This window comes from Accipiter gentilis, chromosome 6 (genome assembly GCF_929443795.1).
Source record: "Accipiter gentilis chromosome 6, bAccGen1.1, whole genome shotgun sequence".
Lineage (NCBI taxonomy): Eukaryota > Metazoa > Chordata > Aves > Accipitriformes > Accipitridae > Astur > Astur gentilis.
The window spans coordinates 11,116,529-11,133,610 of NC_064885.1; the positions used below are offsets into that span (position 1 = coordinate 11,116,529).

Consider the following 17,082-nt stretch of genomic DNA (forward strand, 5'->3'; position numbering starts at 1 on the left):
CTGCAAAGATGAATGCAGTGTTGAAAACTTAAGCTGTCATGTACTTTATGTACCTGTGCAAACCTAAACAGCTATTAGTTTTATAAGAAATAACCAGGTTCTGCTGGTGCTGGCTAGGGGCTGTTTGTGGATGCCAATATTGGGGGTTTCAACAGTGCGACTGAAAATGAGCAATCCTGTGGCATGATCGGCTCTTCCCTGCCTGGCTGGGGGACGTGATGGCTAGAAATTCTGCATCTCTGTTCCCTGTGCTGCACTTGTCCTTTGATTACAAAAGGACAGCTCTCGAGGATGTCGTTGTGCATTTTCCTGAGATAAAATAATAGCTCTGTGTTTTGTGACCCTGGAACTTTAGGTCCTGCCAGATGCTAATGAACCAGTGGAAAACATCCAGGGCCTGGTAATTGCTTTGAGCCACAGCTGTTTGTGCTTGGTACACAGTGTCAAAGATCGCTTCTTCAGTGGCTGCGCCCTGTGATACTGCCCCAAGGTCCCCTCGGGGACTCCTGGGTCAATGCAGCGAGCAAACTTCCTATAATTGGGTACAAGAGAGCGTGGTGTCCGTGTGGACACGGGCAGCTTGGGGATGAGTCCTGCTCTTGACACCACCTATGTGGTTCACATTTGGTGTCTGCAGTAAATCCCAGGCAGTGCTAGCAGGCAGGGTGTCCTGCTGCAGGGACTGGAGTAACAGCAGAGCCCTTGGCAGAGCAGCAGCTAGGAAGGAGACGAGGCTCTTGCACTGACCTGATCTCATTCAAACCTACATCCGGATCTGTCCTATTTATTCATTTGCTACTTCAAAAACCAGCTTGTTAGGTGCAGAAAATAGAAGGTACTAATAAAAATCGGTGGTTTAATTTTCTTTGGGTGTGTGTTCCCTGTAGGAGACCTTCTCATCCACTGTTGTCTTTGCAAGACACAATTTTTGATGTTTCCATAGACCTGAAAAAGGCTGGGGCATTTTACCACCCTTTTAGCATAGATTAATTCTCCCACAGAAATGCAGAAGTAAACTGAGCGTGGGAATACTTTTCTGTGGCATCAATGGAAAGTCATTTCTGACAGCTACAGCTGTGGATAGCAGGGATTTGAACTACCTTGGCTGAGTTGCACTGAGGGGGTTTGGGAGGGACTTGCTTGCCCCGATGCCCTGGCTGAGCAGGGATCTAACTGCAGAGCGGGGCTGTGCAGCCTCATCTCCAGCTGCTGCAGCTGGGGACGGACTAGGGCATCTTCCCATGTGCAAAGCTGCACAGGAGGGTTAAAGCTATGCAATCAAAGGAGGTGACTGTTATTGGTCAATATTGGTATTTGGATCCCTTGTCTTAGTTTATGAGAAGTTCTAAAAACCTCTGTTCACAAGTGAATGAGTAGCCAGGCTCTCACAGCTTTCATATGATGCAGTGATGCCATTATCAGTATTGGTAGTACTTTTTAGGTGGGTAATATTGACAAAGGTTTCAGGATCTGTCTCATCCACTGTGTATCTCTGTGCGTGCATATAGTCAGACATAGTAAGTCAGTGGTGCATGTATTTATTCCATCTCACTCTGCCTGTGAAAAAGATACCTAGACCTAGAAAAGGTACAGAGAATGATGAAAAGGATCTGCAGAGACATGCACTGCTTCCCTACAAGGAGAAATGTAACAGTCTGGGAGTCTCCAGTTCCCAAAAGGTGTGGTGTGAGGGAGACAAGAAAAATCTGTAAAATCATAACTGATCTGAAGATGATGAGAAGCAAATCGTTCTCTTTTTTGCGGGATAGGATACTGTGACACTCCCACTTAAATAACCAGACAGCTGGTTAGAAACAACAAAAGGAGGTGACTTTCTCCTACTGCATATAGTGAAATTCTGAACCTCATTCAGCATCTTATGGAAACATAAAGAGATTCAACTACTGGCATGACAAAATCAGGTCCATATGTGTTATTAGACGTGTTACTGCAGGCACATCTTTGGACTTGAGATTTCTTTCTTGTCTCCCTGAGCATCTTAAAATGTTTGGGCATAGCATGCTGGGCCAGATAGTTCTGCTCCAGTACAGCACTTTCTGTATACAGCGGAAATACAGTAGGCTGATTATATTCATCCTGTAGTTTGCAACTTGATATTCACTGCTCTATGGCATACTTAGAGCTGGGAAACTTGCAGCAAGCTGCAGCCAAATCAATGTGTCTCATTAAACCAGAGACAGGGAATTGGGCAGTGCTTCTGAACGGACAGAACAGCCTGATAGATGTCTTCCCGGGATTTTTTATGCATTAGTTTCATATTGATAGTGGTGGTTGTTTCGTTGTTGGTTTTTGTTTGTTTTTTTTTAAAGGGTCTTTACAGATATTATTTTAAAACATCAGCCCGACAGCATCAAGGCTTAACAAGTGGGTATGTAGAGGGAGGCTGAGAAAAGGGGGGGGAGCAGAAGAGAGCCTGACTCCTGATTACTTGCTCTGGTTACATGGTAGCATTACTGCAGCTGCAGAATCGGAAAGGAGATATTTGCTTTATGCTTAAGAGGCTTTATTGTTTCTAAACTATATATAGTTCAGTAATCTTTCTTTAGGTGGGGGAGGGCATTGCGGGACAGACCTCCAAAGGATTGCCACCCTGCTTGGTGGGAGAGCGAGGGGTTAACACGGTGGTGTAGGGTTCTCCGAATGGGCAAGCTCATTGTCAGAATAATGTTTAGCCAGGTGTTAATCTGTGTCTGGAGGGAAGTGCTGGAATTCATTATTCATCCCACTGGGGGAGGTCATGGTCCTGGGAGGCTGCCAGTGCTGGAGCCAGCCTCCTGGCTTTACTGACATGTGCCATTTGTGATGAATGCAGCTGAAGTCCATTTGAGGAATTCTCTTGTCAGGCAGCCAAGCTGACAGCGAAACGCAGAGCTAAGGCATTCAGCGAGCTCTGTTGCAGCAAGCGAGATCGCGCTCAGTGTTGGGAGGGCAGGAGGGGACAAAGTGGAACCGCAGAAGGAAAGCATCGTTTTTTCTTTCTGTCTTCTTTTTTTTTTTTTTTTTTTTTTTTTTTTTTTTTTTTTTTAATTTTCCCCCACCTTCGCTTCCCCTAAATACTGTGGTCTCCTTGGAAAATCGCTGGCTTTGACGGAGGGAGTGCCGGCACGCTGCTTTTCATCAGCAGAATAGGTTTGGGTTGCTTTTTTGTTTTTTAACGAGGGCAGGAGGTGAGACAATGATCAAGTCAAGTTGGTTCTACGTCAAATTCAAGTATGCAGAGAAGGTAAGTCGGTACATTTTCTGCTGCAGCCTTTCCCAAGGGATTGCTGCGTGGTCGCCTGCAGCCCCCTTTTCTTGACAGAGAGCTCTGGCCACCAGCAGAGCAAACGCCGCTGAGAAGTTTCGCTGGTGAATTTGTTTTCCTATGGCTTGATAGATAACGCCGTGCCAAAAGCCGGTGCAGCGCAGGGTACTTGAAATGTCACAGCTGCAACTTCAGCGTGGTGCAAGTGGAAGAGAAAAGAAAAGCTCAGATCTAATTCCTATGGTGCTGTGTCAGTTAAAAAAAAAAAGCAGTGGTAGAGATGCATTTGTTTTTCTCGTGTAGAGCTTGAAAGCAAGGACTATTTCTTGTTCTGTAGAGCCCGTTATGAGGTGTGACCTGCTTCTGCAGGGAAGTCGGTGCTTTTCTTCTCCTTTAGTAACAAAGTAAGTATTTAATTGTCCATAATTATTAATGGAAGAAAAAAGTTTTATTGATCAAAAAGTAATGAGATCTATTCTAAGGCTGTTTGCTGGGGGGTTTACTGTGGGACTTGCTGCATTTCCTATTGCACAGAACACAGTGCTTTCTGTTGGATTTTCCTTTAACACTCATATTCCACTTTATCTTGCCTGTCCCTTGGTACCCAGATGCCTGGGGAGAACAGAGGGATGGGGATGGGGAGGGGGATGGGATGGACCAAGATTTCAGCAGGGACCTGCTTGACAGAGATGCATTTTCACTGAATATCTCCCTCGAGGTTTTCCTGCCCCAGGTTGAAGACTGATCTTGTTGCCAATAACGCTGAGACCCATTCACAGTATTTGGATGTAGCTTTGCTGTTTTCTTTAATCCAGCAAAATGGGGAAAAGAGTCAGACAACTTTTTTGTGAAAATACTGAGAAGCCTCACTATCTGTTCCCTAAACATCCTTGAGCAGTTAGCAACTTGCTATTCTTAGAACAGGGGGAAAATCCATGCATGTGCTATTAGGCTGAAATTTTCTATTCTGGCAAATAGTCCCACATTGATTTATTTCTTGTCTTTGTGCCTCAAGTTATACCGCACACAGTGAAAGCATACATATTTCATTTAACAAGAAGCATATATATTTCATTTAACAGGATTGTCGTATCATTTATCCCAGGCTGCAAATAGCATATTTAACAAAGTCACAGATTTAACTATTCCGTTTTCATTTGTTCTGGGCAGTCTTACAAAGGCAATTTGACTGCAAAATCCACTTTATTAGGCAGTTATATTTTATCTCCTTCATGTTTCTCTGCAATATTTCTGTGTTCTTTAAAGTCATACCAGACGTATAAACATGTATATCAAAACAAATCAACTCTGTGTATTTAGCATATGAAACTCTTCCTGGAAATAAAATTCTACTCAATTCAGTAGTTTTTTGCCAGGAGATTTTTTTTTTTTTTTTCCACCTTTACATTTTGTGATTTGATTTCTTCTTCTTCTTTTTTTTTTTTTTTTTTTTCCTGAGTTCAGCCAGAAAGCCCTCGAGTCCCTGAACAGAGCAGATAATGTTCCTGCTTTTCTGTCACTGCCTGATTCTCTGTGTGTGTTACATAACCTGTCATACCAGTTTTGTCAAGAGACAGATATTTTTGAGATCTACAACCTGGGAAATTTGAACATGGATGAAATCCAGGAAACCCATTTAATCTGTATTTTTCCTAGAGTTACTTGTGCCTTATAAGATTTTCTTCTGATTGACCAGGGAAGTTGCCATGTCTGTTCATCTCTTGGGGTCGGCAAAAAGCCCAACCCCAAAACCATAATGCACACACGCAGGAAGACAAAAACTGAAGTGCATGCCTGGTCTTTTATTGAATTTCGCGTGTGGTAAGAGACCACTCGTACTTTGCATGGTAGTGGGGGTTTCCTCATGGAAGGCACTTCAGAAATTTCAATCTTGGCTATGAGGTAGGGATGTACCTTCTTGCTAAACACAAGATTTTATGTCAGCTTTCTTGTTGTGGTTGGTGCTTGGCCTATTCTGCAGTAGCTTCAAGTCTTCGTGTGAAAGTTGTGCTAGTGTGACTTGGGTGTGAATTGACGCTGAATTTATTAAATGGGTGCAATTTTCTGGCTGGACACTGTGGGTACATGATCCATGAAACAAGTGCTTCTGCATTAGTATAACCACATTGGTTTAAAAAATTAGGTCAAATTCTTTCACAATTCTTCGATGTCGTCAAGGTTTTAGAAATGGGGTTTATGTTAGCTAAGCTGAAGCACCTTTGAAATTCTCAAACGAGCTTTTAACAGCAGTTCGTCTAAATGGATTTAAAATCTCACTTGGAGATGCAGTTTCTCATTTTCAGTTGACATAAGTGTGGGCTGCTGCAGGAATGAGCGTTCCCACTCCAAGCTACACGTTGTCAGCGGTAGTGCTTGTGCAGCCGTGTGGTGACATGCGTCCGGGAGCTGATCCAACTGGAACTGAACAGGTTTCATTCCTTTTTTGGGGGCTGGCTTCATTTTCAGGCAGATCAGTGTGTGTCCCAGTTCACCCCAAGTGTACAGCCATAAAGGATGCACCTGTAAATACCTGGTTGAGGGTGAGTAGAAAGGACAACAATGTCTCTTTTGGCAGCAGCATGTGAAAACTAAATTAATTTAAGTTTACTCTCCTCATTTGGAAGTGTTATATAAACTCTGTCTAAGGGAGGTCATTTCAGGTTAGGGAAAGGTTGGGTCTCTGCCCTCACATCAGTGCAATATCTCGGTTAAATCAGAACTAGAACTTCTTTTCCTGTGTGTGCCACAATACTGACATTGCACTGCTCCCTCTTAATTCTCTTGTAAAGAAGTTCATTGACATTTTTATTAGCTGGCTGGCTGTGCTGAAGTTGACATCCTTGCCTCTGGCCATCACAAATATTATTTTTTTTCCCCTTTGATTTGCTTTGGAAGATTTTGATGTCTGAAGACCCCTCTGTGACAAGGCTTATATATTTATATGCATGTCAAAGGTAACTCTGCAGGCAGCTTATAGATTGTAAAATATTCCTTCACATATAGATTGTCAACCTGTTTTATTCTCTTGGCATCGCTGCGCTTTACTGCTATAAACTGTTCTGCTAATTGTGTTTGAACGCTGCTCATCCCATCTCGGTTATCTGTAGCCTCTGCAGATAGACTCGAACCAAGGTTTGGTGATCTAACTTGCCTGGAGCTTCAAGGAAATTCAACCCTCACAGGTCTTCTGGAAGCTTTCAAACTCATTTCATCCACCTGGCACCTTGAAATCTCTTAGCCAGTCAACTTGTGTCGTCTGCCTGCCTGTGCAGTGGCTGTTTTATACTGGTAGTTGGTGCCCATGCATTTGTAGCTGGAACAGAAGGCCTGAGAAATGGTCTTTAACTGTGTTTGGATGTTCACCTTTTATCCTAAAGACATGTTGGAACTGGAAGCAGAAGAGGTAGATGTTGGATAAACTGATGTACTTCGGCATGTTAGTTTGTTCGAGTCATCCAAACAGTTTTTTGTATATTGTGTTAGACAAGCACTGTAAAACCATTTCACTGCAGCACATTTTTAATTGTGATTAAAATAATCAGATAATAAAACTAACCAAAGTAGAAATCTGTACAACTTCATCTTGAGTCTATTATCAAGTTAATTGCAAACATTCTATTATACAAACTTCAAGGGAGCCTACTGGAGAAAATCCAAAGTTTTTATGTTTACCCTTTCAAAGATTTAATATAAGGTCATTTGGACACGAGCCATTTTTACATAATACCCATATTCAGTCTGAGTGCATTTGCACTGTAATTAAAATTCAACAGCTTCATACGAATAGTAGTGCTGACACTAGGAAATCAGTTTGATCCGAGGGGGGGGGCGGGGGAAAGGCAAGCTCTTGGAAACCTATGAAATTCTAGAAAGTGTGGGAGATGTGTGGAGAGAGGCAGTGTGAGTGGGCAGTCTGGCTTCACTGTTGCTGCTTATACGTGAAAGAGCTTATGGACGAAGTTGGAGGACTTGAAAGGTTTTGCTTTGTCCTTGAAAAGCCCTGTCCCTCGTTTGAGGTTCATTGATAGATATTGCTGAACTGAAGCGAAGCTTATTTTTCTTGTTCCCAGCAGTGCCCAAGGGAGAGAATTGCTGTATTCCTAGCTGGAAAATTAGATTAAAACACCCAGTACCTAGATACAGGGTACATTCATTTCTTCCTCTATCGTAAGACTCCCACTACTCTGAAAGGCAGTTTACAGTTTTGACAGCTAAAATAAAAAGCCTTAAGGACAAGCAACCACTTTGAATGTTCGAAGGGCTTCATTTCCAGCAGAAAGATTTCAATTACAGTCATTTTCCTTGAGTAAGTACAAAGAGGTAAATGGAACCCCTGTTTCAAATGTTAAACTCGCAGACTACATTATTACCAGTTGTGCTTTGAATGTAAAGGATAAAGCCAATCTAAATCAAAGCCCTGATTCAAAATTACTTTTTAAGAGTATGATGAGGTCTGCACCCAGTAATTCAGCCACTTGGTATTGAGCAGCACATAGCACATCAAATGTTACTTTCATTAGATTGTGTTGCTCTTCTGGGGGGATCGAGGCAGGAAGCATCTTTCTCGACAAGCATTGAGAGTTGCATCTTGAAAAGGCTGCTCTGCAGCTGGAGATTCATATGTTGGCTGTACTTTTAGAGAATTTAGGTTTCTTTTTCTTTTTTTCTCTGACTTTGCTTGTTGTCTTGTCTTTTATAACAGTCATTTGGCAAAGATTTGGTTATTTATCTCCTGTATGGCACAACCTCTCCTCCCTCCCACTCTCTGCAAAAAGGTTTTTCATCTCAGGACCATTTCCTCCTGTTGCTGGGGTAGGTAACACATTTTCACAGGTCTGTGGTTTTTTGGACTGGGTACTGAAATTTGCACAATGTTTGTATAACACAGGTGCTCAAAAGGGCCGGATAGCCAAGATGATAAATCAGTCTGGTGACCTGAGCTCACTTGAAACATTCATTTTCCCTGGAATGATGAACTCTTCCAGAAATCTGTACCTACAGCTTGATCAAGTTGGGGATAACTGCTTCAGTCGGTGACTTTTTGGGTTAGATCTATGCCCAGAGGCATCAGAGGAAGGGCAGGGAGTTAACAAGCCTGCTCCTAGAGCAGCTCCCTATTCCATGGAGGCTGGTCCTCTTGGCACTCAAACCATCCTGGCTAGTGCCTGGGAGGTGGGAACCCACCTGTTTTTTCCTCCAAAAGTGTTTGCTGGAGCTAGCTGTGCTGATTTTATTTATTTATTTTTGCTGCTACTTTTCTTCATTGCTTTGTAGATGGATTTCTGCAGGTGCGAAATCAGATGTTACTCTTTAAACTGATGGAGATGATCAGCCAAGGGTTGTGTCTTCCTAAATTACTCAGCACAGACACCTGGTTCAGTATTTTTATCACTTTTAGCTGCTGAAATTTTTCCTTTCCTGCCTATGAATATTAAAATTTTACATTTTTTTAAATCATGTTGCAACTATGACTGCCAGCGTTTTAGGGAAATGAGTAAGATTTGTCATTTTATGTGCTTGCATACAGATATTGGGCCTACTCAACAAACTCAGGAAAATAGATGTAGGAATTTACTTTACTTGTAAATACAGATTATTACGGATGTGCCCTTGCGCTTCAGGAGCCCAGACTCACTTGGACTCAGCTGCTTCTCCCTGCCTGGTTTTGCTGGGTGACCCTGGGATTGCCATTAAAGCCCTATCACAGAGAATTGCCTTGCTTTGTATTTTGGCTTTTCGTTATCACATTATGATTTTATCTGGCATTTCTGTGAACGTAAAGATGTCAAAGGACAATAGGTGCTTGCTAACAGTGGATGCAGCGCGCACCGCTGCTGCGCTTTGCTTGAGGCTGGCAAGTGGATTTGAGCAACATTTTTCCCTTATTTTGGCCTTGAAGGCTGGGTTTGGCTGGCACACCAGCAGTGAGCATAGGCTCGTGTCTCCATGGCCTTGTGTGCCCAGTGAAAAGTAGGCAGGGCTGAAACCCAGTGGAAAAAATGCTATTGCCAGTGTAGTCGCCATCCCCAGGGGGATGGGAGCACTGTTCAGCCCCACAAGCCACACGTGTGTGTGCTTGCATCGGAAACTGCCCCTTGGTTTTCTTCTGCTCCTGGGTCTGCCAAACAGAGTGAAGTTCAGCCAAAACTCCTGCAAGGAGTAACCTCCTGCAGTGCGAGCAATGATCAGGTCCCTGCTCTGAGTCCCTCCCTTTATTTCCACACTATGTTGTTAAATTAAAAGTGGTGGATGGGCCATGGAATTGGCAAACAGGTGCAGGCTGCAAGCCGCTTAATCTCTGTGTATGTTTTGTTCTCTACCTGGTCCTTACAGTCATAAAGTTAGCTCAGATTTCTAAGCATTTGGAGCTGAAGAGAGAACGCTGGAGAATGCTGAAGAATGTTGGACTAAGTAATGTTTACTTATTTATTTTGATTTAAATGGATCTTTCTCCAATTCTGGCAGTTTTTGGTACTTGGACCAGTTCTTGGGAGAGCTGTTGGGTGGTTTTAGAAAAGGGCATTTTAAGTCAGATGTTAAATCTTCCCAATTTCTTTCAGTTCTGCAGATTGAACGTTTGCAGTTTGCTTTTTGCAATAAGTGGTTATCACTAACCTGTAACATTTTGAATTGAAGAATCAGAAGGCTCTATAGGTTCGTTTGGCTTTGCTGGGAATATGGTAGAGATTTAAAGGACTTTTTTTTTTCCTTGAATCCAGGGCAGTTGTTGCATCCTGCCTGTCCTGCGGGACTTGCAGCAGCCTGGCATGGCCAAGTCATTAGGAAGTCCAAGCACCACCCCTTTTCCCCTTGGTGTTTCTCGCAAAGGGAGCTACTGCAGCAGAACTGTTTAAGCATCTTGGTGTCACTTTAGGATCCTCCCACCTCTAAGCAGGAATATGGGGGGTTGGGGGGTGGGTTCCAACTGGATCCAGCTTCTGGACAGCTTTGTCTTTAATACGGTTTGGGATCTAGACCTGAAACTTTTCCATTTTTAGTCCTGTTTTTTTGCATGTATTTGTAAGAATAAGAAGAATTGCATACTTACGGGAATAGTCAATGGCAGGTAAAATAGCAAGAAAAAAAGAGCCCTGTTACATTCTTCTGATGTAAATTTTTAATCAAATGTATTTTCTTCTGTTAAGCAACTTTTACAGCCCACTGCACAAAACATACAACCAAAAACCTTTGCACAATGAACTGCATGTAATAGTCTAGCAATGCATCCGTTACACATTTTTAGGTATGTAATGCATCTAATCCATTTTTGCATGCATGGCAGTGTAGCCTTCAAAAGGTAATTAAAATTTGCAGTCTTGCTTTCATAGTTCTTTAGGTTTTCTTCAGATTGCAATGCTTTGGAGAGCTTCATTAGAAGTGGCTTCTCCTGTAACAAGAAGGAAATACAATTTTAAGTGTATTGGGAAATACAATTTTAAGTGTATTGGGAAATACAATTTTAAATACATTAGAAAGCGGGACACTTTGTATCAAAATTTCTAAAATGATTGTACAGTGATTGGTATCAGTGAACACTGTTCTTTAGCACAGCTGGATTGAAGAGTTGGTAGATGATAGACTTGGTTGTAATAGCAGTAATAAATACATTAAATAACACTTTTCAATCCAAATAATTAGAGGTTAGTTTTGTAGCAACTACGTGGACCATGGATGTAGCAGTATCCTTTTTATGGGTGACCAGGCTCAGCGGTGTCATCACCTACCCGAGGACTCCTGCCTGAGGGGTCTTGTTTGAAACCAAGGTACTGCCCTTGCCTGCCTGTGTCCCCGCCGGCCAGGCACCCTCTGGGAAGTCAGGGACAAAATGGATTTTCTTTCTCCAAGCTAGAGGCCCATTGTCCCTGTAGATACTGAGCAGCAGACTTGGAGATGCTGCCAGTCAGAGGCATGATGTCGGTGACCCTACCAGCAGCCTTTTGCCTCAATTTCAGCATCCCTGTTCTGAATTTCTGCTTCCCCAGCTGCTTCTTTTACAAAATTCCAGTTCCCCTTTGGCATCTGGCCCCACACTGCTGGGCTGGACCTTGCTGACCTCTGCTCAATGATGCAATGGAACTGCTAATAATAGTAGCAACACCCTCAGTATTGAAGGCATCTGAAAAAGTGATATTCTTCATGGTTTCTGGGAGCTTTGGCCAAACAGGGTGTGCTTTCACCACTGTGCCAAGAGCTGGCAAGCCTGGAGTGTGCTTCAGGTTGGAGTGATGTGGGCAAGAGCTTTCTGAGCCTTGTTAATGTGCTGTGCCTGGTGAGGTCTACCCTGAGGTGAGTCGATGCCACTGGAAGACAGAAGAGCGTGCACCAGCTACCTTCTCTTGGGCGATGAGCCGTGGTGAGACCTTCTGCTGTCTGGGAATGACTGTTTTGGGACCGGTAAAGGAGCAGAGTCAAGCATGTTTGGGCACACGTAAATGCGGAGGAATTCTTTTGAGTGGCTGTTCGGGACACAGCTTTTGACTTGTGGTATGTTTAACGCTGTAACCAGTTACACGTAGGTACTTCATAGATTAATATTCAGGACACAGTAGATGAGAGAGGCTGGCTGGGGGGATGTCACACGCAATCTGTTCATCTAGAGTTATTTGCTGTTTTGAAGCTAGATTCACCAGTTCTGTAGATGGGAAGAAAAACTCTGATTACTTACTCTGATTTTTTAATTTTTTATTTCCCCCTTCCCGGACTTCGTTTGCCTGAGGGCTAGTTCTGCCCTTTAATTATTTAAGAACTGGGTTTTGTTTACAGTTTGTAATAAAACTGATAAAAGATTAACAAGGTGCTTGTGAATCATTTTAAGCAAATTAAAGCTTTGAAAGACTTACAACTGCAAATATTTGAAAATTGTAAAGCAGAGGAGTAAGAACAGACCAGATCAGATAATCAAGTTATTGGATTTGTTTGGGAGAAAAAATAATCTTATTTGCAATCGGATGCGAGAGCAGCGTTGTCTGCTGTATCAAATATTTATGTGTGCTTTTAGAAAATTTGAAGATACTGGTTGTATGAAACAGCACTGGGTATGTTAAAATAATGTTTTATTACGGTGGGGGGTAGCTGTATGTGTTGATGCATAGAGCGTGGGTTGGAGAAGGGATTCAGAGTGGAAATACATGTGTTCACTATAGTGGCAAGCCTGTGCCAAAGCGTGTATACCTTATGCTGCTCTTAAGGACTGTCTTGACTCTCCCCTAAAACAGTCCTAACACCTATATGAAATAATGGACTGAGCTGATTTCCATGCAAGAGTGAAATCAGGGAGGTTCTAATGCCATTTCTGTGCAAGAATGATCTTGGGGTTGTAATGGATATTTCTATCAAAACATCAGCACGGCGCTCAATAGTAGTAAAAAAGACTAACCACCTAAAATATTGGGAGGCATACTAAGAATGGAACAGAGAACACTGGAATAGAAATCCCTGATTTACCTGCATCACGGACACATTGTGCAGCTCTTGTCCTCCCCTCTCCAAAGACTTGCAGACACTAACGTTCAGAGAAAAGCTGCAAGGCTGTTCAGAGGTGTCAAACTGCCTCTGTGTGAGGAGGAGCTAAATAAACTAGAACTCTTCAGCTAGGTAAATAGGTAAAGGAGATGTGACAGAGGTCTGTGCAATCAAGTGGGACAGGGAGGATGGGGATTGTTCATTGCCTTCCGACACAAGAACTTGTGGACGTCAAAGGAAGTCGATAAGAGCCAGGTTGAAGAGCAGAAGTAGGTGGTTCTTTGTGAAGGTGTTGCAACTGGTTGTCAAAGGAAATTGTGGATGCTGAAAGTTTACATCGCTTCTGGGAGAGTGGACAAATTAATGGAAAAGAAATGAACTGATTGCCACTGAGCAGGCAGAAACCACATCAGGAGGTCAGTGAGCTGGAAACGACTGGAGGTGGAAGCAAGGGGGAAAGATGTACGTATATAAATAGAGACAGGCAGGAGTATTATATATACTTAGCCTATTTTTGTTCTCTTCTTTTGGACATCCATTTATGGCCACCGTTGGAAAGAGGATGCTGCGCAAGCTGAGCCTTTGATCTGGCCCAACACAGCCGTTCTCTGTGCTGATGGTGCTGGGGCAGCTTATTCTGAAACATCTTGTCTTATATGATGACTGTTGTATAAAACTGGTGTTCTTCAACACCCACCAAGCTTAGCAGCTATGGATTTGACTGTGATTGTTACCTTAAAACAAAGGCATATCATGCAGTGATTACAGCTTGGTATTAATAGCTGGATTCCTAATTTTCTGCTGAATGTGCTCTGGGACAAATCATCTCATTTCTCCTATGTGCTTCATTATCTTCACCCATAAAATGGGTGTGAATGCACGCACGTTGTCAGGATTATTATCTATGCAGTATTTTGGGGAGAATTACAATGCATTTCTTTGAAGCTATTGGACAAGATACAGTACCAAGAGAAGGCAAGCAGCATTTCTGTTTCAGTGTCCCCAGAAAAGTTTCAAGCTGGGTGAGTTATTGCATTACAGAGATCTTTAGCACCCCAGTGAAAAATCAGTACAAACCTTTAAGCCTAAAATTATGTTTACAGTTGAATGAGGTGACAGGAAACCTTTGGGGCAGATGAGGAGAGTTTGAGTCTAATTAAATGGAGTAATTTTATTCCTTTGGGAAAGAGCTGTGAAAGCTAACACGGTAACACAGCAGGTTCAAAGGTCTGTGTGTAGATCCTAATCTGCTTAAAAGATGGGGTAGAATTTCACTGACTGTATCATAAACTCGAGTTCAGTAACCAAATAGTTCCTTTCTTGAACATCCAAATATAAACTATGATAGAAGACGGAGGAGTTTAAAGGAGGTGAATTAAGATCTGCCTATGTACAAGTGCTACCTATGACTTACTGATAATGACAGAAATATTCCAAAAGCTCTGTAGCTGGTCTTTTTTTTCCCCACCCTTTTCAGTTGGCATCTTTGCGTGACTTCGATGGCAGCTCTAACATACCTTGTTAAAGTTATGCTTCAAGGCAAATATCTAATCTGTAGGTCTCAGCAATGTTTTAAAATGTCTCCTTTTACTTTCACCTGTAGCTGATTTTTCCATTTTGCTCTGCACTTTTGCAAATGAATTATAACCAGCTAGAGCTCACACACGTGGGTAGGGTCCACCTCCGTGTTGGAGGAGGGCAGTGCATCCCTGTTCTCAGGGACCAGTGCGGGGTGCATGTGGGTTGCCTCCCTCTCTGGCTTTATTCAAGCAGTATTTGTAGCTTCCAGTGTTCTACATGATGCAGATGTTGGAGATGAATAGATAGTGTTTCTATTTCCTTGTTTAGTGTTCTGTAATTTTTCAGTGTTGCGATCAATCTCTGTCCAGCCTTCTTGAAACTTCACTTGTGTTTAGTGTATTCTCTCTGATTGTCAATGATTTCCTTTAAAAACCTAGGATCCGTTCCATCTGGTCCCAGGAACTTGGCAGCTTGCGTGGCGAGCAATAGCTGGGTTTTTTTCTGTGAGTGCTAGTACAGAGAAGTCAATTCATGGGTAAAAAGATTAAAATCCCTAAATTGGAAAAGCTGGAAAAATATAACAATTTGCAACTCTGCCAAGGAAGTGCTTCTTGTTGGATTAAAAAATCTTATGACAAGTTGAAAGAGAGAGATTTGGAAGTGTAATTCAATTCTGTTGTCAATCCAGGAGAGTTAAAGCTGAAACTGTGTTAGAATACATTAACGGCACTGCCTGGACAGAGAAAATCAGCTGCCTCTCAGAGACAATTTTGTGCTGGTTTCCATTCTGCCTCAATTTGTTTTGACCTGCTTTGGATTTCCTAACTTTGATGTCACTCATGATCATCATCTGGTGTGTTCAGAAAAGGTCTCTGCTTCTGTGTCCATGGGTGCCCCTTCTGAAATAAACTGCGTTCTGCAGCAGTAAGGAAATGGGGAGTGGGATGCTGAAATAGAAAGGGGTCAAGCTAGCAAATTTGAAGAGAGAGGCATCCATATGGTACGTTGGAGGTGTTACGTATGCCTTACACTCAGAGGAAGCGTCCCCTCTTCTTGTCAGGGTTTGGCAGTAATTGGGTACAGTGCTGCGGTTCTTGGTGATAAGGTCTCTGGGTGGTGGGTGGAGAGAACTGCTTTGACGTTTTAGGTATGGCCCCGATGGTGCTTATCAGTGCTTTGGATGTGCTGTTAGGGTTGTGCTCCTGGAGGTCGTGTGAAATCTTGTAGGAAGGGCAGCATTTTGTGGCAGAGCGGTGCCATCAGCCCACACCTTGCTCTTGCTTCCCTGCTCCTGCTGTTGTACTCACCAGCTTCCCAAGCTTTTTTGTGTCCCGTCCCCCCCCTTCCATGTAAAAAGGGGAAACGGAAGAGAAACCAAAATCATCAGTCCCCTTGGCTGAAGGTACGGGCTGAAGTTTTGTTGTTTGGTCACAGAAAATGGGCTCGTTCATTGCTCAGATACCACTGTGGCATGTTATTGAGAGAAATTGGGAGCACAAAATCCCATTTCTCTCCCAGCATGGACAGAAGATTATGAACAGAGATGTGGGTCCTTCCACTGTCAGTGGAGGAAGATTACGGAAAGAGATGCTGTTTTTGTGACCTCATCTAGTAGTCACCTCTGAGACCAGTAGCAGGTATAAATATGTATTAATAATAATCTAAAAAATTATTTGGTATACCTAAAAGTGTTCCAAAAAGTGCCCTGGCATAGTACCCCATAGATTTTATATTCCATTCTTCTTGATCTTGTAGGTTTGCATGGGGTTGGGACATGGGTTAATATAAAAGCTCAGTCCTTTCAAAGTCACCTTTTTGTTAAATCCCTATCTCTCCTAGCTCTAGGCAGCGGACTGATTACATGGATATCTTACAGGATCATGAGAAATATTTTAGAATTATTAGTTATGGGTCTTTGATGGGGCTGACTGCCTTGGGAGGTACTAAGTAGTAGCTTCAGCCGATTGCTGTAGGATATCAGGCAGTGAGTGACCCGCGTGTCGTCATGCACCAGAAAGGGAAGGGGCAGTGAGAGCTATTGTAAAAGCTCATGGGTTCAAAAGCAGGGTAAAGTTTCCCTTCTCATTTTCAGCAACACAGACTTGGATCCTTGCTCTTCTAACTTCAAGCATGTAAATATGATGTCTGAATTGGGAATCTCGTTTCCATAGGGTCCCTGGGTCCGGGAGGAGAGCAATGAGCCCACTCCCAAGGCCTGAATGGTTTTTGAAGGTTCCTGATTTTCCTTGATAGTACAGCAGGCCCTGGCAGTGAGGCCTCTAATTTAGTCATTTCATTTAAAGATTTGTTCAATAGCTAGGTGAAATCCTGTGTTTCTGTGCCACAGTTTCTCTCCGTGTAAAAGGAGTGTTTTTTATTATTTCTATGTCTCTGAAGGGTGATCAGGTTTTGAATGTTAGAGACTCTGGGGTGCTTGGCTACTCTCAGAGGGGGAGATGGGCTTGTCTGCTTCTGACGCAGGGGGAAATGTCTATTCAAATATTCCAAGTAATCCTTTCTCAGGAGAATGTGCAAGCACCTACAGCTGTTCCTTGACCATGAATCTGGCAGCTTTACATTTGTGTACGTTGTTTTTACCCAAAGTAGCACTTGCAGGAGCCCAGAAAAGTCAGAGCCTGACTGCAGCAATACTTGGAACTGTGTGCAGTAAAACAAGGCCTGCCCTGGAGAGCTTGTCAGCTAAAAGCGCCTTACAGGACAAGGCTGTTCAAAACACTGAACAACTATAAACCCAGAAAGTCCCTCAGGGATGTAAGTGACCTTTGGAAGCGTGGCTCGATATCCAAAGCTGCACAGTTGATGGCAGAGGAGCG

The 17,082-nt window shown here is 42.9% G+C and overlaps 1 protein-coding gene across 6 annotated transcripts in view; it reads left to right on the top strand.

Moving 5' to 3' along the window:
• Window positions 1-17,082, top strand: part of AUTS2 (activator of transcription and developmental regulator AUTS2) — an 800,149-nt gene that overhangs the window by 257,506 nt on the left and 525,561 nt on the right. The window contains exon 1 of one of the 6 annotated variants that reach the window (XM_049803786.1): window positions 3,020-3,244. The exons of the other annotated variants lie outside the window; for them this stretch is intronic. Within the exon in view, the coding sequence (XP_049659743.1) occupies window positions 3,197-3,244 (48 nt within the window). The 5' untranslated portion in view covers window positions 3,020-3,196. Of the gene's footprint in view, window positions 1-3,019; window positions 3,245-17,082 lie in introns of those variants that run through there. 6 annotated transcript variants of the gene reach the window in all.